The sequence below is a fragment of the Falco biarmicus genome, chromosome 6 (assembly GCF_023638135.1).
Source record: "Falco biarmicus isolate bFalBia1 chromosome 6, bFalBia1.pri, whole genome shotgun sequence".
In the NCBI taxonomy this organism is placed as follows: Eukaryota; Metazoa; Chordata; class Aves; order Falconiformes; family Falconidae; genus Falco; species Falco biarmicus.
Window position 1 is genome coordinate 77985220 of NC_079293.1, and position 19736 is coordinate 78004955.

Consider the following 19736-nt stretch of genomic DNA (forward strand, 5'->3'; position numbering starts at 1 on the left):
ACTTCTGGAATAACACAGGCTGCCACTACTATTTGCTACCCATGGAGAGATAAGCCCTGAGCCCGTGTGGCTTCAGCATGCTGCACGTTATTGCAGGCAGTTATCCCACCAGAGAGAAGTCCCTTCGTGGGAAAGAAATGAAGTGAAAAAAGAGGATTGAAAATGGAAGGATCAAACTGAATTATTAAAACCTCAACTGGCTAGCAGTTGCACAAAGGATGTGCAAATGATACAATATCAAGTATGGTCTTTTTAGTTGGTTTTGTATTTGCAATAGGCTCTTTAAGACTTTAATTCTATTCAAAATTTGTTATATTGCAGATGAATATATCAGATAAATATTGATTTAGAACATTTGGCAAATGGTCTACTGAGTTCTGTATTCTTTCCCTAACTCTTCAGGGGAAAATTATCAGACTGAAAGAAGGCTGCTACGGGAGAATTTCTTCACAAGTGAAATTTCTTTGTACTCATTTTTGAACTGGGCTTTTGAACATGGTCGTTAATTTTTATACTTCTTCCCTACTATTATGTTTTAGTGTTGCAATGTTATTCAAAATAATGAAGATGTTTTAGCTAGCTGTGTGAAAATCCAACCCTTTCTGAGTCAGGCTGAATTTTGAGCCACAACCATATCTTGCAACAGTGAGTTCCAGGGGCTGTTTGCACACAAAATGTATTATAGGAGAAAGTAAATGCATTTGCTGCCTTTCATTTTTGCCTAAAAAACAGAGGCACAAGTTTGGATTTCCCTAGAGAGTAACACAGTGTATAAGGTGAGCAGACAGCATGCTTGACAGAGCATAGGATCATTCGCTCTGTGCTTCCCCAGCTAGCAGAGCCCACCTTTCCTGCCCAGCAGGAAATAAAGGACAATGCAAGATTGCATTTTCCCACCACATGCCAAAAACATCTTCAGCCTATTCCACATCCGTTTTTTCCTGCAGATCCACAGTGCTCCAGCAGAGACCAGAAGCCACCATCAATCTTCCCGTACAGATGAAGCTCACAGGAACGTGTGAACTACAGTAAAATATCTGGGGAAAAAAGATCTGGTAGGAAATTATATCCAAGCTGAATTAAGCACAACCCTACATAGGAAATATCCTAAAAGTATTTGGAAATACATAGATACTGTGAAAAATTACACTCCACAGGCAGGCCAGGCAGACTCTGAAGTTATAGGCATAACCTGCAGCAGCAAAAATATTAAGAAATACCTTTATAAATGTATGGCTGTTTAAACACTGGAACAAGCTGTCGAGGCAGGTTATGGAATTGCTAGCAATGGTGCTGTTCAAGGCTGGATTTGTCACTGCCCTATTAGGGATGATGTACGTGGAGCTAAATCATTTCTACCATGATGCAGCTCCTTTCCAGCCCAAATAAGCCAAATGTAAATGTGATGTGTATCAAAACATACTAAATACGAAGAATGAAACTCCTGCTAAATGAGATCAACACGCAGAAAAGGAGCATCCAATAAAGAACCTTCAATAACTCAGTCATAGGAATGAGCACTGCCATGAAAGAGCAGAAAAATGAAAGGAAGAGGTGTTCAGACAAATGTGTGAGGCATCAGAAAAGGAAACGTCTGTTACTATCTGTAAAGAATTTGTATATTAAGGATACTAAACATACATTTTTAAGTGCAAAAGAAACCATTCCTTTCAGCCTTAGACTTCTTAGCTCAAAACATACTCTCTTCTCTTATCAAACCACTTTTTTCAAAGGATTGTAGAAATGCTTGCAGCAAGTTAGAAGCAGCTCAAATGACAGCTACCAGTCTGTAAGCTGCAGCTGGAGAGCTGAGGAAGCTGTTTTAATAATAATAATAACAATAACAACAACAATAAAAGACAACTGTATTTCAAAACTTCACTTTGGATAAATGAGTTAATAGAGTTCCTGCTAGAGTCAGAAGGAGGAACAGGTTAGCTGACTGTTCTCAAGCTACAAACCCAGCCAGTGCCTTTTGCATTTGCTCTGTCATTATGGAGAATCTGGTAGTGATGGTCTGTGCTTGGGCAATGGTCCAAGGATGAATGCTTCAGCCTGAGCTGAACCTCAGAATCACTGACTGAGTGGCAGACCTGCAGACCCACCTCCTGGGGTGGAGCAACTGCCCCAAGGGATTGGCACTGATAAGAGACCTTCTGGTAACTCTCTATGGGAAAAAAAGAGCTAGAATTCAATCTGTAAGGGATTCAGGTCTGTTTATGCATATATGCTGTGTATATGCATACATACATATATAAAACTTGGAGCGTATATATATAACCATAGGTGTTGAAAGTCTAAGGAGTCACCTTAAATTTGTCAGAGATGGATAGAACCTTGCAGAGATTAATGCAGCTCATCCCAAATATGTGCTAAATGATGGTCCAAATTACTTTGGAGTTGTGTATTTCTCTCTATTAGCTGCAAAGGAAATTCAGATTGTGTGACTTAAGGGAGGAACACTCAGGACATCTGAAATTAGGTGCTACAAACCCTGTTAGGACCGAGACTGCTGTGTTTCTTCATGCATCCTTTTCTGCTGGACACGAGAAGGCCCAAAGGACCCAGGCAGAGATACCTGCATCTCACCTGTGTTTGAGAAGGGCAGCCCTAGTCCTGTTGTCTCTACCTAAGCATGACAGCTCCAGGACACAGTTGTAAGTGTAGCAAACCATCCCAGAAAGGCTTTGGTCTTCTACTCAAAATTCAGGAAAGACTGTTTTGGGGAAGTTAACCTTTCCTATAGAAATGAAAAAAACAACTCTCTGCAACTGGGAATAGACTTGTTAGAGAGTATACCAGGTTATGGGGAAATCAACCTTACAAATATGGAGAACGCCTAGGCCCATTCATATGAATTATTTATGTTGTGTGCCCGTCGAAATAGGTCACTTTAAACATTTTTATATATTTCCATTTTTTTCTTCTGCTGTCTTGTGGATTTTTTTTTTCGTTTGGGGTTTTTTGGGGGGTTATTTGTTGATGGGGGTTTTTTTGTTTGGTTTTTTTTTGCTATTCCCACTGTAAAAGTCAAGAATGGCCACCATCTAATTAAGGCAAAGATACTTCTAAGTCCTTAGTGATCTGCTGAGTTAGTGAGGACATGAACTGCCATAACATCTAAAATGACAGATTTGCTCTATGTTTAAGGCATGGAGTGGTGGAATTTTATGTCGGCAGGTCTCTTTACTCTAAAGGGTCGTTCTCCTGCTTCTCGTACAGATAGGGTATGATCATAGAACTTGAGATTCATATGGGATTTGCTTTATGGCTGCATCAAAAGTCCAAAACCAAAGCCAGAGTCACTGCAGAAATATTTCTAAGTTGCAGCTGTAATCAGAAAGTCTAATGCTTGAAGCAAAGATTAGAAATGCTGTGATACTTCATGTACAGGTGAACTAGTGATAGCATGCACTTTAGTGCTCACATTTGCCTTCTGAGGTTTAAAAAAACCCGAACTTCCTCATCTGCACTAGGACTTTTTTCTGTAATTTCCCACAGCTCTACCACTAATGGTAATACTGTGACATCTCAAATTTGCTTAAAGGTGATCACCAGCCATTAGTTTAACAACTGCCATCCGAAGGAGGTTAGATGGCTTCTGTCTGAAATGCTAATAACTGCCTGGAGTCCTGTCTGCTTTTGCCTTGCTTCCTCCTTCCATTTGAATAACTCGGGGGAAGGGATAATGGGAATTTTAACAGAAAAGCCTGCACTGTTACAAACTCTGCCATCCATCTTGCAGTCTTACATCAGGCACGGGGTTACTGCTGGAAACAGGTAGCCTATTGCTTCCTAACATTTTTGTATCTTTTAACCAGACCACTACTAGCAGTATAGTTATTAGTCCTAGTAGTAATGATATTGCAATGTGTTGTAGGGCATCCGTTGAGCTGAGTGTTCTTTAAAGACTCAATGACAAATAATTGTTCCCATGAAGATTTTGGGGTCTCCATGGTCTGGACTTAAAAAGGGCAGGAAATATCTCTTATGTCTACTGCGAATCCAGCCTTCTAAGAAACACATACACTTTATGATACAAAAAGCATGATTAGACTCTAATTACACTGTAGTTACATTTTTAACATAAGATTTTCACTAATCTGTATAATGAGGTACTTCATGGACTGGCAAAAAATAATTACAGTGTAAAATGACATAACTAATATACCTGTATTTAAAAATATAGAGTCAGATCCTCAGCTGAGTTAAATCATAATCTCTCAGATGACATCAGTGTGGTTTCTGTGCATTAAAAAGCAAATCATGGGAGCAATAATATCTCAATTATGTAGTTAACCTTCTGGTTGTATTAATTAGTGATGATTAGGCATGGGAAACTGTAATTATGTCACGTACATAACATCCCTTTGAAATTGCATCGTGAATCTAAACACAAAAGGCAGGTGTGAACATCTACCCGTATCCATTTCTGATGTCTAGAACAAATCTGAAACTCAATTATTGGACCCTCTAGCCCCTATCTGAAACTCATCTGGTGGTGACAGCTCTGATGTTGTCAAACGTGCAGAAGAAATTGCAGTTTGCATTTGTCTCAGAAGAGTCATGCAAGGTAGAAGGTAGAACTGTCCCACAGCCTGATTTCACACAGTGGTTACTAAAAACTGACTTAAAAAAAAAAAAAAAAAAAGACAAACAAAACACCTAGGTCCAGTCCAGTCCCTAAAGGAGGAAGCCCTGAAACTAAGAAGCACCTTTTCTCTAACTCACCACATTTGGCCATTTGTCTGGGGTATGAACAGCTAAAAATCAGCACCTCTTGCTCCTGTTTGCAGGAGCTTCTGGCAGCCAGAGTGTTATTTGCACAGGACCTTTCTGAAGAGTTGCTCCTCACTGAGTCCAAAAACACAGTGGTAGACGCTGTACTGGGGAAACTGGAATTCCTGAGGCAGAGGAAGACTGTGGTATCATGAAGAGGGAGTCAGAGCAAGCAGAATTTTTCACCACTGCCCTCATCCCTGCCTTAAGACTGAAGCTTTTCACCTTCAAGGATAAAGAAGAGAAAAGCCAATCTGAGCTAGTACTCTTCCCCCAGTATATCAGAGATGCTTTATTCCAGCAGAGTGTTCCCTCACAGCAGGACTACAGTAAATAATTAATGTCTAGGTCATTCAGTCCAAATTTAGAAAAAATATAAAACATTTCACTTTTAGATAGTCTTTTATCACCTACTGAAACCCCCAGAAGCTCTGCACTGCAAGAGGAGTGATAGACCTAAACATTCATTCAAGTCTGGGGTTACTCCTTTCATTCAGACAGCAGCATCCTGCCATCTCTGCAGGAAAAAGGACAAACTGCAGAAGAACATCACAGAATTTCCATTAAAATTAATCCTTTGAAAAGTGAATGTCAGAAGACACTGTATATTTTGACCAGACAAATATACTTTAAATGGACAGTTTGCAAATGTCAGGTTGAAGTGTTCCAAAGTTAGAAGCTGCTGGAATTAAGGTTGCCTGTGCATTCTGCGTAGTATTGCACTTGCAGGCACCTTCTGGCTGTTATTGGCTATTTTTTCCTTTTTTTTTTTTAGTCTAAATAACTTTACTTTAGAAGGCTGAATTGCAAATCTGGCATTTGTAATTCTGGGAAACCCCATCTTGCACACTTTTTCATCTATATTTGCTTAATTATTGTTTGATATATTATTTGCTTTCTGCTGTGCTAGCAGCATGGGACACTGGCACAACATGGGCCAGAGTTATGGACTGACCCACAGGACGGTCTTGGGATTTTCAGTGGATCTACTCTAAGGTGTCAGATCTGTTGGCCGTAAATCAGGTTTAACAGAAAACGCTGTGCTGTGCACAGCCCGGGTCTGTAAGGCCCTAAGTATATCACGGGCAGAGCAAGGTCTTGTTAGCTGGCATGGTAATTGCAGGGACTAAAGGCACGTGGCACTTTGCAGGATGGCTTTGGCAAGACACACACCCTGGCTTTTAGCTCTCCCAACTGTAAAACTGTTGCCTAACGTTGAGCAGCAGCACTTCCCAGGCACTGCAAGCTGTTCCCTGATGGTATATCCAATTTGATCTGAGATCCTTGACTGAAATTTCTGTGGAAGGGTTACTTAAATGTTTTCTTTTTCAACTTGAAGTTCATTCAGTATAGTGTTATAGAAGCAATCCTTGCAAATATCTCACTTTAATAGAGGTTTTGTGGTGTTTTGTTTTGGTTTTTTTGTTTTTGTTTTTTTTTTTTTTCTTTTCTTTTGCTCTTGGAAGTGGCTGTGACAAGAATGACAGCACAAAACACAACAGAAAGTTAGAAACATCACTTTCCTGAGACAGCACACAAAGTCCTGGCTTACCACCATCCTGACGGGAAACCGAGCCTCTCTGCCTTCAGACTCCCACCCCTGTCTCACCCTGGGGCTGCAGGGATTGTATAAACTGAGCGCAGTGTTACTGCCATTTGGACTGATGCTCCTGGCCCGTATGGATGCTGGTGCTTTTTGAGGTCAGCCCAAAGATGAGCTTCACCTACAGGCACTGTCTAGGGCTCCTCGACAGGTCTCAAATTTGACACTCCCAAGCAAAGAGTATGGGCTACCAATGCCTACAACCATCTAAAAAGAGACACTAGCAGAGGAATAAACAATTGAGGGAAGGTGCTTTCATCATGTCAGTATTTTTTGTGCTTTTTTCTCCACTTGCTGCACAAGCAAGGCAGTGCTGTTTGCCCCTACCCTTTGATACACACCTCCTGACACCCAAGAAAAAGGTTGCCGCGATCTGATAACACACAGGAGCCTCCTTTTCCCCGCTGTCATCCTTTCCTCCGTTCAGCCCCACAGATCTCTTTTTTTCCTAAGCCCGCACACTTTGCTCAGGTTGGGATCCATCCCTGTCACAACCCAGCATGTCCTCTGCTCCTCCTGCTGGCATTCTTCCCCCTCTCAGCACTTTCTTTCCATCAAGTCCTCTTACACTGCAAAGCCTGCAGAGCATCTGAAGAGTTGGCATGGGACAGACTGCGACAGGGGCCATTGCCACAATTTCACAGCGCAGGTGACAGAACTAGAGGCTTCGGCACGGCTTTGTTTACCGGCATGAAAGAGGCTGAACCAATCATGGAATTCCCTGGGGTCTTTTACCTCACTCTCCCCTTTCCCTTCTGGAGTCTTGACCATCTACCCCATGCCACTCCTTCCCACCTTAGCCAGCTGCTCCAGAGGTGCAGGACTGATGAGGCTACGGCTCAGCCCCCTTGGTTAGTGACACGAACACATTATCAGGGGACAGACACCACAGGAGGCAGGGGGCTGGGGGTGTGTGCATATACCTACAGGAATTTTCTTAAGGGGAAGAGCAAGAAAATGTCATTTCTTAAGAAGCTGAGGTTTTTAAGAAAAATATAAGACCCTTCTCCAAACCTTGACTCTAGCTCATGGCTTTGCATATTTAGGTATCTCTCACTGTAGCACAGGACTTGAGTTTGAGCACTAGAAGCATGAATGAGATTTAAGAAATTAACCATAAAGATGCAGAGTTCTGTCCACAGATAAGTTTTCCTGCCATCAAAAAAACAGCATGAAGGGGTTTGGGTTTGGCCCGCCACTGCTGAGATTTTGCATCGAGGCATTGCTGGGGTTCAGACTCACAATATGGTGAAACTCTGACAAACTGGGATGTGATTGCACCCAGCAGCGCTGCCTCAGCAAGCCGTTTTAGGCGTGCTTCCCTCTTTCTTTCCAACGTACCTTCCCAGCAAACTCATGAACCACACAAGAGGCACTAAAAAGTGTTTGGAACAGAAATGGGAACAGAAGGAATGAAAGCAATTCTGCTAAAAGAGCTGGATTTTGTGTTTGTTCTTATTCTGCACCTTCCCCTGCCTGGGTGTGACACAAAGGAAATCTCTGCAGCTGATCTGGGACTCCGCAAACCGAGGGATTATGCGCTACAGATACTGACAGGCCCCTTTGCTTACAGCCTGGCAAACACCACAACAGTAATCTCCTCTCTGAGATAAGGACCATCAATCTTACTCTTACACCAAGCTGCTCCCCTCTGCCCCTCACACAGAGCTGGAGGAGAAGCCCTCGCCGGGAAGGATGCTAAAATCTTTCCTTCCCCAGTGCCCTCCTGTTTTAACTTACTCTTTCTGCTGGCCTCCCATCAAAGTCGGGTCAACACATATCCATTTTCTGTGCTGAGCTGACTAGTTTTCAATAACAATTTCTCCTTCATTTCGTAACAGAGATCAATAAAACTGCCCCTCTCTCACTCTGGCTGAGATTCCAGCAGCATCATTTGCTCTTTATTGTTGCTACTGCTTTGGGTTTTTTCCTTTTCCTTTTTTTTTTTTCCTTTTTTTTCTTTTTTTTTCTTTTTTTTTTATGGCAAGGCACAGATCAATTTAACAAGATGAAAATGACTTAGACTTACTTTCACTCAAGGTAAAATCTGCACTTTTATAACCAGGATATAATTCACAATCCTGTCATTAAACTCTGTTAATCCTATTATTATGAAGATAAATAATTACCCATAGCGAAGAAAGGGATTCCCAACAGAGTAGAATTATATTTTCCATCAGTAATGAAAAATATCCCTGCCGCAGTGACACTGGAAATACAGATAGTGAGTACTCCCAAGAGTCCCAGGAAAGGTTTGCTACGAAGGCAGTCCTTCATGGAGCTCGAGAGGGTAGCAGTCAGGAGAATCAGCATCAGGCTCACCAAAATCTTGCCCCTGGCCAAGAGACTGGTCTGGTGGAAGTCCTTCCAGAGGCTGAAGGATGCCAATGAGTAGAGCTGTAGATCTTGGTGATCCAGCTGCATCTTGTGCATCAGTTTACAGAATTCACTCTCCCATTTCTCCCCAATGAGGTCCTGGGTGACAGAGCCATACGTTTGGAGGTAGTAAGTGATTTGGATGGCTCTGGCTGACTTGACTCTCTGGTCCTTGCTGTTTGGCACTTCCATGACCCCTCCGAGCTGGTGGCCAATAAAACTGCTCCTGCCATCCTGAGAGAGAAAGTAAAAAAAGACGAGCATGCGGTTATGTTGTGTAAGAGGTGATACAGTGCTATCGTTCAACTCCACCTTCCTCTCACAGGCATGCCGAGCTCCACTCAAAGGCCACTGCAGTCAACGGGAGTAGTGCCATTCACTTCGGTGGGCTTTGGGATGCATCCCTGTTGCCTGCCACAACTCTACTGCTTACTCATTAGAGACTCATTTGCAATGCTGTGTTGCAGCTCAGGGACTGCTTAGATACGCATTGTGGTCCCAGATGTTCGGGGACCGAAGTGTAGCATGCAAGCTCCTCACCCCACGGCAGGGGTCGCTTCCCTGCCTTCTAACTGTGACAAATCTCCAGCTACTGAATTACGAGCTGTTTGAGATTAGGATCAATTTCTGGAAGAATTGTGATTTTCCTGACACTTTGGAAATGTTTTTAAAGAAGTTGGAAAATGTACAGAAAATGAGGCCTGGTTCCTCAGTATACAGATGTCAACGTAGACGATCCACCAAGTTTAATAGCTGCTCTGGCTCTAGAAAAATATAATTGAAATTGGACTTTTTGATTTGTTTATTTGAGATTTCATTAATTTATATCAGTGGCACAGAGAAAAGAATCTACCTTACACCTCAGGATTTGTTTTTTATATTTCAAGAACATAGACCTTTCTCTGGTCTCACTTATTTTTTTGGTATGGGCTAGGACATACAAAACTCCATGACAATTAGTAAAGGACACATCAGGTGCATTCAGGATCAGCCCGTGTCTGTTTACAAGACCAGAGCATTTTTTTGGGGGTAGGGTTATCTGGTCTCATTTAGATGGTGGAGGGTTTTTTTTGGTTTTGTTGGGTTGGGGTTTTTTTTGTTTTGTTGTTGTTGTTGTTGTTTAAGAAAGATTTTGAAAGAAAGGTCCTGTAAGGAAGGTCCTTGCTTTTAAGCCACTGGTTATTCTAGTTCTCTAGAATAACTTTGATGTGCCCCTTTCAAGACAGGGGAAGCTTGTGTGGATTTAGAAGATCAAACCCAGTTGCAAACTGAGGAAGAAGACTCAGTAGATTGGATAAAAATGTCCTAGCACAAGTAATCTCTTTGATCAAAAAACTCTAAACCTGGGGATTAAATGTCTGTTGCACACCAAATAACATTTTACTTTGCCCCGTCCCGTAAATTAGGTTATAAGTTTTTAGATTTCTTTCCTCTTCTATTTAATAAAAACAGAACATTCTCAACCAGTTAATGTATAAAACATGTTGCAGCAGTGAGTTCACATGAAATAATGCATCCGCTGTGGGAATGAGCTGACTTATAGCCTGAATTTGGGAGATGCTCTGCCCTACACACCCTTGGAAGCAGTCATCTGTGAAAGGCCAGAAGAGCGGGGACACTTTTAACATCTATTACATCCAACATTAACCATTTCTAGAAACACTTGTGCTGCACACAGGTTGTTATCTGAAATTGTCAGATCTGTTCATCGTAATGATCCCATCCTAAGGAAAAATCAATGAAGCAAGGTACCAGGCTTTACAAAACATAGATGTCTTCTGGCATGTCTGCTCATAGAATAAATAAATACCAGAAATTGAACAACAGCACTGAAAATGTTTTTTATACTCACCTTGCTTGTCTCCGGTATGCAAAGGGGGTAATCCCCCCACAGAAATTTCTGCCCATGGCCCGCTTTCAGGGGAGGAGCTCACGCTGTTTTCAGCGTTTGCCTGCCACAGTCCAGGGAACGTGACAAAGTGCTTTTCAGAAGTTCATTTTTTCCCTATTCCCAGTTGTTATTTCCCACAGAAATAACGACTTCTGGCAAGGTATCCTGGCACAAGCTGACATGAAAGGTGATTTGCAGTCTAATGCCAGCTTCTCAAATCACCTGAAGCCTCATTGCAAATGTCATAGAAGCAGAGACAGCAAGCGCAGAGGGGCAGCTGGTGCCGTCTGGCTCCAAAAAATCCTTGTCTTTGGCATTTCATGTTAGAATCCTGTTTAGAGTTATTATTCCAATTTATTTTTTTTTCTTTCCGAGGAGGGGGTCACAGCTAACACACACAAAAGGTACGTTACCAATCTGGTAATTAAGGTTGAGCAATGCAGTCCCTGCTCACATCAGGTGCAACTTCTTGGTAAAAATCCCCTTTGGCACTGCTTTGAAATTTTAGGGAGAAATGTCCTATCTCCTCAGTATATATGTAGTGTTGACATTCAAACATTTTCAGCCACTGCAGGATACTTTAGCAGCACAGCTCCAGACCCAGACAATGGACTGTAATTCAGGTTTCATTGATTCACTATGCAGCACACAAGGCAAGGTTACGGGAAACTTTGTGATGACCATCTGCCTTCCTCTTGGAAAGGTGCACCGAACGATGGCAGCATTTCAAAAGAGGCAACAGATCAGGCACAAATAAATCATGTTCTGCCATATCTCCCATGAAACCGAAGATAACGGCTATTTGTTACACTGATGTACAATAGGGCACCCAGCTCATATGTCAGCAAAATAGAGAGCGAGCTTTCAGATGGCATCGAGGAAATCAAAGATGCTGAATTGCTTTGAGGTCATTTTGTCCATCCCTTTCCTTCCAAAGGCAGATTGCTTCCTATCTGCCCAAGGTTTTGCCTCGACTGCTTTTATAGCACGCAAACACAAACCTGCCACCACAGCATTTGGGGAAATGGGGCGTTTTTCTAATACAGCTCGTACTTTTTGCCAAACACTCTAGAGAGATAATGGCCCTGTTGTGCTAGGCAGGGCTGTCACAGCAATGCTTACAATCTCAGCAAGATAGACAGAAGAAAGACGGGGAAAAAGAGTGCCTTTCACCTCCTTTTTGCAGGTGGAGGCTGATGTGTGGGAAAATGAAGATCGAGTGCTGCCAACATGACTTTCAGCATCTCCCAGAGGCCCCCAAGCCAGGGACCTAACTACCTCTGGATGTCTCATGGGTGCTTCAGGGAGTTATTTGCCTTCCCATGTTCTCTGTTGTCATCCAGGACCACCTTGGTGAAAGAAGATGTGAACAGCTAAACTCCTGGGCTAAGCCTAAGCTTTGGGAAACAAAATGAAGCCACAATGACTTGCACAAATAAGGCCTAAAGACCAGGCAGATTTTGAACAAGATCTCTCATTCTGCCTAGATCTTCAATGAAAAAAAGCACTTTCTGCTATTAATTAGCACATCCTTCCTGGTATACACCTACATGATGTCATTTTTAATTTCACAACAATGGTTTCATGCTTCAGACTACACATCCCTTTACAGATTTACCTACATATGTCGCCACTCTTTGACCTTATACACAGATAAACAAACCAGGAAAATCGAGTAATAACAATAGTTATTGGTTGTACACCCACGTGTAACCACAGGATCTACAACATAAGATGATAACTGTCTTTAGCAAGGTCACTAGCATGGCTGGAGCCTGAACTTCAGATTCCCAGGCTGTGTCTATGTGCTTTTCTCTTTTTTTTTTTTTTTAAATGTCTAATGAAAACTTCACAGTGTCTGTTCTCCCAGAGGACAAAAAGGGTCGTGGCCCATCCCGATGGCAGCTAATTCTCTCCAGATCTGAGCATCTTTAAAAGTGGTGTGAAATATAGACTGCTGGCTGGGGCCTGTGATATTTATCTTAAACACGGGCCAAAGCAAAAATCTTTGATTTGATGGATATTATTAAATTGTTTTTTGTGTACTCCCCTCTCTTTTCTAGATGCCTTAAAGTCATTTGATAGATTTAGAGTTTGAAAGGGAGAAGGATGAGAACTAAGGGTTCTCAGAGGAGTGAGAGATGACAGATGTGGGCAGCGTTATTCTTCTTTTCCTCCAGCATGATGGACTTTGCTGCCTGTGCTTATGCAAACCTGGCCTTGCATGTGATTGAAAACCCAAACTCCTTGTCCATTCAGCAGTAAAAATCACTAATGGTGAATGGATGGATGCAGAATAAACCCCTCCCATATTTCAGGCTAGCAGCTTGTCAGTGAAGGATGCTGGGACCATTAATATCTTAAAAAGACATGTAAATGTCATGGGGATGTTTGGCTTGCTCCAGAGCTGAGTGCGGGATCTCTCAGGTTAAACAAAACCAGCTGCTCCTGCTGAGCTAAATATCTTTTGCTGGTGCTAATGTAGGCATAGATCTCTCTGCATGCAGCCCAGAGGGATACTAGCAATACTCCCTTACTGCTAAATTACCTGGGACCTTTTCTGTTTCCTTAATAATTTCAGCGTGGCTGCTGCAGCCCCAGCTCCCATCCCAGGGGTTCCGTGTGTCACTGCCCACTGCCATGCCAGCCCTGGGCAGGACACCTTCTCCTCCCTGCTTCCAATGGCACCATCCTCCACTGACTTCTCTCTCATGGGAAAAACAGAGGGTTTAAAATATTTTTGAGATGTCATGGCTTCTGCCTTCCCAGCGCCCTGCTCAGTAGAGGTTAGGGCTGGTGAGAGGTTTAGAAGTCATTTCAGATCACTGGCAAGGAGGAGAGGAGCCCTTGTGCCCTACTGCGAGATCATTTTAATTCAAGTACATTCGCAGGACCTTTGCCAGCAAATTCATCTCTATTTTTATTTTTCTTTAACTGCTACATCTTATCAACTGGAGTGATGGATAATTATCAAGCTACATTATAGAAATGTTAGGATAAAGCATGCAATCCTGGTTAAACTCTATTTTGTCTTAAAAGCTTAAAAATGTTCAACAGAGGGCAACCAGGAATGCCTATCAAAAATATATTGTGTGATAAACATCTTAATAAGATCAATGCAGTTGTTTGTCCTCGTGGTAAGGACATTCCTATTCTACCAAACGTAGGTTAAATAAAGTATTACACTAAAATCCACAAAGGTTAGGATGAAGTCAGTTGCTTTAGTTCACCTAAGGTTTTCAAGGTAAAAAAAATAAAATAAAAACAAAATTAAATCCCTTTTCCTTTAAGGTTTAACATATAGAGTTGTTCCTGCCTGCCTTCAACCTCACTGTAAAACTCTGGAGGGATCTTTCTCTCCCCAAACCACCGCGATTTCCCTGTCCCTCATATAGTTAACCATGGAGACCTTATATCAGTCACTCCCTACTGCACAGCTACCAATTAGCAAGAATTCCTGAAGCATGCCTTTCAAATGGTCCCACGTATCGCTGATTTATGTCAGCATAGCAGTTCTCCTGCCCTCAGAGCTGCGTAGGTGCTCTTGCACACCCACCAGACTGTTTGCTGTGCTTGTCCCGGTGCAGCCATTCCGTATGGCTCAGCAATGGAGAGGGAGCCCAGGGCAAGCAAGCCCCCAGTGCAATGCATTTGAGGTAAAACTGCACGGGGGGGGGGGGGGGGGGGAGGGGGGGGAGGGTTCGCTGGGATCAGGGACACAGCAATGGCCACGTGGTCTGTTCACTCAGCAAAAATAAAAGGTATGAAGGTGGCCATAAGAAGCTATCCAGGAAATAATCCTGTAGCTCTCTTGCAATAAAGACCAATTCAGTTATTTCCAGCTATCTGGCAATGATGAGGTTCAGCTCACCAGTCAGTCAAGCAAATTTGTTTTATAGTCACTGGGAAGAGCGAGGCACACCCATAGGACAACCTTCCCCATCCTAAGGTACAGGTCAAACCCAGACATGACCTCTGCAGTTGCCTGTCTCCCTGTTTACAGCAGAGCCACAATATTACTGAAGACTTGTTCCTAGCTTTTATCAGGCTAAAAAAGTTAGGATATATTAACCCACCTTCAGTGACAGGTGCAAACACAAAACTAGCCGAACTGTCTTGTCCTTCCTGGCTCACATTAGTCCCTTCACAGGCATGTCCTGCAGGTTAACAAACATACAGACCTTGAGCTGCCTCCCAGTAAAATCAAGGATCACTAGTGTGATTTTTAAGTAAGGGAGATCTATACCCAGAACACCTGAAAGGCAGCCAGAACCACCTGGCACCTCATTCTGATGAGTCCAGGCCTGTGATCCTTGCCCTTATTGCTTTGGGTTTCTAGTTTTTGATCTGGTAATTCGAAAAGAGACAAGAACAGAAGAAAAGTATTTCAAGAGACTCAAATACTCTAGGATTAATAACAGAGAATGAGAGAAATGTTCCTAACACAGATTTATTCCTTCCAAATAAATCAAATTTTGGAGGAATTCATAAGGGTGCAATAGCAAAATGTGATTGTTATTAGAGAGCTCTTTGAGGAGGAGCTTCTGGTGCTGGACATGCTGTATTTCTGAGTGGTCCTTCCTACTTTGTGTCTTCAGTATCACTCTGATTTTCACAGTTTTCACAGAATCACAGAATGGTTTGGGGGACCTTTAAAGGTCATCTAGTCCACCCCCCTGCCATGGGCAGGGACATCTTCAACCAGATCAGGTTGCTTAGAGCCCCATCCAAGCTGACCTTGAATGTTTCCAGGGATGGGGCATCTACCACCTCTCCTGGGCAACCTGTGCCAGTGTTTCACCACCCTCAGCTGGGCATCTCTGTCAAGAGAGAGCAAGGACAGAAGGAAAGTAGAAAAGGCCATACCTTTGCCTTCTGCTTCCCCTGCACATCCCTCAGGAATGAAAATACAAGATAAACCCTCTCCATCCCAGACCAGCTTACTCCACACCAAACCTTCCCTCCTAGATTATCTTTCACCTTTACATCTTTTCAAGCCTCCTTTATTCTTTGTCCTATCTTCAAGCTCCTCATTGCTCAACTGACCCCTTCATTCTCAAGGTCATATTCCTAATTGTTCTATCTCAGATCCCATCCCAGTTCTTCTGAGAAAAGAGGGATAGATTTGCTGCCCAGTTTACTCCCAGCACAGCTTTGTCCTCAGTTGTCCTAAGCAGGACCTGTGTGCCCAAGGACACAGTGGTGTCCCTGAAGCTGCTGAGCAATACCCATATTGGCTGTGGTTACACACCTGCCCTAGGTGGGGAAGGGTGTTGCGGGAAGATGTTATCGTTGGGGTTAAAGACAGCACAAAGGGGACTGCAAGCACTGGGGAGGTCACTTTGCAGTATGGCTAGCCTATCTGCCACCTTCTTCTCTCCTCTCCATCAGGAGCAGGGTCACAGGCACAGCAGTGAAATGGCTTTAGCACAGATGGTTCAGACAGGTGAAGTGGTGGCTGCAGCCCAGCCCCACGAGATGGATCCAGGGGTGAAGGGTGCAGCTTGCTTTGGATGCTCAGCAGCCTGGGGACTGCTGGGATGGTTTTACTCAGGAGGACAGGGAGGTCGGTAGCTCAGCATAACTTGCTGTTTAGTGGCACAGGTTCACCTTCCACAGGAGACTTGTGTCAGCAGGGTTTCTCAAGTCATAGGCAAGCCTGGGTGTGTAAATCTACCAGGTCAGGTCTTAAAATATCGCTGTCCTTTTGTTTCCAGAAGGCACAGAACCACAGCTCTCTCCCCACCATATACTGTCTTCTGAGTTCGTGCTCTGCCCTAACCAGGACCAAAAGCCCTCGAGGCAGTCACCTTGGGTTCAGCCCTCTGCTTTCCGCAGCCTGCCTCTGCCCTGGTATCATAGGGCAAAACATCAGGCTGCATCTGGCCCCTAAATCCCACAGGATGAAGGATGATGGTAAAAATAATCACCGCGGATGAGAACAGTTTCCCCTGCCCATCCATAATGAGTTCCTGTCCGAGTGATGGCTGTGGACAAAGCAAGCAGGTGGGAAGTGTGCTTGGGGGGTGGGGGGGTGGGTTGTGTGACAAGGAAGTGGTCAATGATACAATAGAAGTGGAGTTTGTTGTGACTGTAAAAAAAAAAATAAATTGGAGCAATGGAGTGGGGTGCCCTAAAGAGACTGGAAATGTGAAAAGGAGGGATGTGGGAGGGAGAAAGTACAGGGAAAGGGGTAATGAAACAGCAGTTCTTATTGCACCCTGACAACCCAGCAAGAGGGCAGGAGAAGGCAGGTAGGAGCAAAGTTGCTTTGACATCCTCCTGCAAACAGCAGAGCTGTGTCTCCCGTGCCCTGTGCTGCCGTGCCAGTGGCAGCAGATGAACACAGCCCTGCTCGGGAGCCACTGCACTGCAGTCCCTGCTTCAGCGCTTGCTGCTTTCCCATCCCCCTCCAGCATCCCTCCTTCCCGCCCCTCCGCAGGACCCCAGGCCCCACCGTAACATCGAGCAAAGTAGCATTAACTCAGGGCTGGGCTTAGCCACCCTAAACTGACCTCCCCCGCCCCCCCGCAACAGACCAACAGAAGAACAAGAAATTTCAAGCATTTCCACCCCAAAAGTCACACTTCGGGCTGGGAACATGGGTTATTTCTTCCTGCTGGCATCTCTTTGCTCCTGGGCATTTGGCTTGCCAGCCCTGCACGGCAATACTGTGTTTCCCTAGACCTGTGTGTAGGGATCTGTACAGCTCAAGAGGATTAAAACCCCATTCCCAGCACTGGGGGTCTCCCCAGTGCCCTGATTACTGGAGGTTTTTGAATGGGGCTATATTTCCCCACCTGCAGTGTTTGCAGGCCAGCTCCAGATCCTGGCAGTTTGATCCTGCTAACCAAGAGCTTCACACTAAGGCATGGGGATTTCCTCAAAAACTGGTTTTCTATCCCAGGACCTCTATGTTTCACATCACCAAGGAGAACAGAGTTTATATTTTTCATCTATTCAAATCCTGCTTTATACAAGACTTTTGTAAGGAGGTGCCACAGGGCTTTAGGAGGGGAAATCCACACTCCTGCATTGCATGGTACAGTTGTGGCCCCTCACCTGTGCAAACTGGGACACCATCTAGAGCTCTGTCAGGTGCTAAACCATGAAGAATACCCAGTTTCAACTAAAAAAAGTTGTGCTTGTCTCCATGGTCTTGTGCACAGCTACTATACATCCTGAAGGATTTTGTTTGTGCCAAAAGGAAACATAGGAATGAATCACTAAGGAGACAGCAGTGCCTCAAGGGAGATGCACCGAACCCCAATGTATGGATATATGCATTTAAACACTCACACTCACGTATGCAGGCATGTGTATGGAGAACACATGTACCATCTCTCGTATTTGGCAAACTCTAGAAAACTCTAGCACGAATACTTTATATTAATGAATACTCCATATTAATTCTGAATCCATCCACAGCTCAAGCTCAGTGTTAAAACTGTTCAAAGAAAAGGAATAAAATGAAAACCAGCATAAAAAGACAAGAAATGGTTTTTCACTGCAGGCCAGTGCTCCATCTAGCCCAATTTCCAGTCTCTCTGCATTTCTAAAGCATCACACATCAAGACACTGTCTTCCATAACATAGCTGGAAGACACCTTTGGGAGTCTCATTGTGGATTTTCCAGCTCTTCAACAAAAAAAAAAAAAAAAAAAAAAAAGTGAAACCAGCTGCTGTGAAGGGGGAGAAAGAATGCAACTGTTCATTTTTTAACAAAGAAATCCTTCTCCCAAATGCCGGGATTTGAATGAAATTGGCAAAAAGAAGGAAGCAAGATTAATGAATTAAAGCTCTCTGGTGTCCTAGTGAAATCCAAGAGAGTTTATTATCTCAAGAGGGTCATGGCTTTCTCCAGATGGAAGTAAACAAGACAATATTGCACCAGAATGTTTTCTGCCTCTTGTGAATGTCTAATCTTAAAGCTTTCTTGAAGTCCATGGAGCTATAGGCTAAACAAGGACCTAATTCCTTAAGTAAAATAAAAAGCAGAAAATGCTAAAAATCAAGAAAACCTCCTTTCTTTTCTTCTTTCCATATCAACAGAATTAAAAAGCCATAAAACTGTTTGAAAAACCTCCCCATGCACTTCAAATGCGCAAGCTGAAGGGTTTGGGGGGGACGAGGATGGGACCCAAGGATTTTCCCTAAGAGGAGATCCTAAAAAGGGAGCACACATTTTCACTGACAGGTTTGTAGTCCCTCTTGCTTTGTGTGGATCCCACTGTGTACCTCTTCTAATTGTTTCACCTACACTGCTTGAAGTCCAATTCACACACACACAAAAAAGGAAGAAAACCTGCCAAGAAGAAGAAGGAATTGGATTTGCCTGGTTTTATTACTCCATCTAAAGGAAATGTTAAAAAATAAACAGCAGAGAATAAAAAGCAAGGAGTAAAGCGGATCCACAGGAATCATTTAAGCTCTAACAATCTAAAGTTTCAATAATGACACAGAAAAGGGTGCTTTTTTCTTTTTAAATTATGTTTTATTTTGGCAAGCATCTCTTTAATTTTCTCTTGTCTCCGCTCTTCCTGGTCTCTCTAGGGACCAGCAGCCAAACTACTGAAATGCCGCAATAATGTTTTTTCAAAGGCAAGAAGGAAAGAAATAATGGAGAATCAGACAGAGCCACGCATGACATGGCAAGATTTTGGGGGCTGGCGTGGTTTGAAGGCTAAGTTCCAGCTAAGCAGTTTGCAGGCTTAACTAAGCCCAGCCTTCAAACGCAAGGCACTGTTGTGCTCTTACCCAAGTCCTGTCAGGAGCTCCCACTCTCGTGGTGCTCAATAAGACATAACAAGGCACTGAGCAAAACAGATACACTTAAGAACACTTAACACTTCCAGCTGAAAATTCCTCCTTTTTAAGAGATAATCAGATTTCCCACCTTTTTTTTTTTAATCTCAAATTTGGCATCGTGAAGCAATTTCTCTGCCCCGAAGCATCCCCCCCTTCCCTCCAGCATACGTTGGTTTTTAATGAGTTTGGCCATTTGTGAGCTGGAGAGAGCCAAAAAAATGTCTGATTTCAGATGTTTTTCCTTTTTTATTGTAACAATGGACCAGAATCTGGAAAGGG

The 19736-nt window shown here is 43.4% G+C and overlaps 1 protein-coding gene across 2 annotated transcripts in view; it reads right to left on the minus strand.

Annotated features, from left to right (window-relative positions):
* PTCHD4 (patched domain containing 4) overlaps positions 1–19736 on the minus strand; it is a 92725-nt gene that overhangs the window by 57643 nt on the left and 15346 nt on the right. For both annotated transcript variants that reach the window (XM_056344035.1, XM_056344034.1), the window contains exon 2: positions 8512–8992. In XM_056344035.1, coding sequence (XP_056200010.1) covers positions 8512–8992 — 481 coding nt within the window. The remainder of the gene's footprint in view (positions 1–8511; positions 8993–19736) is intronic.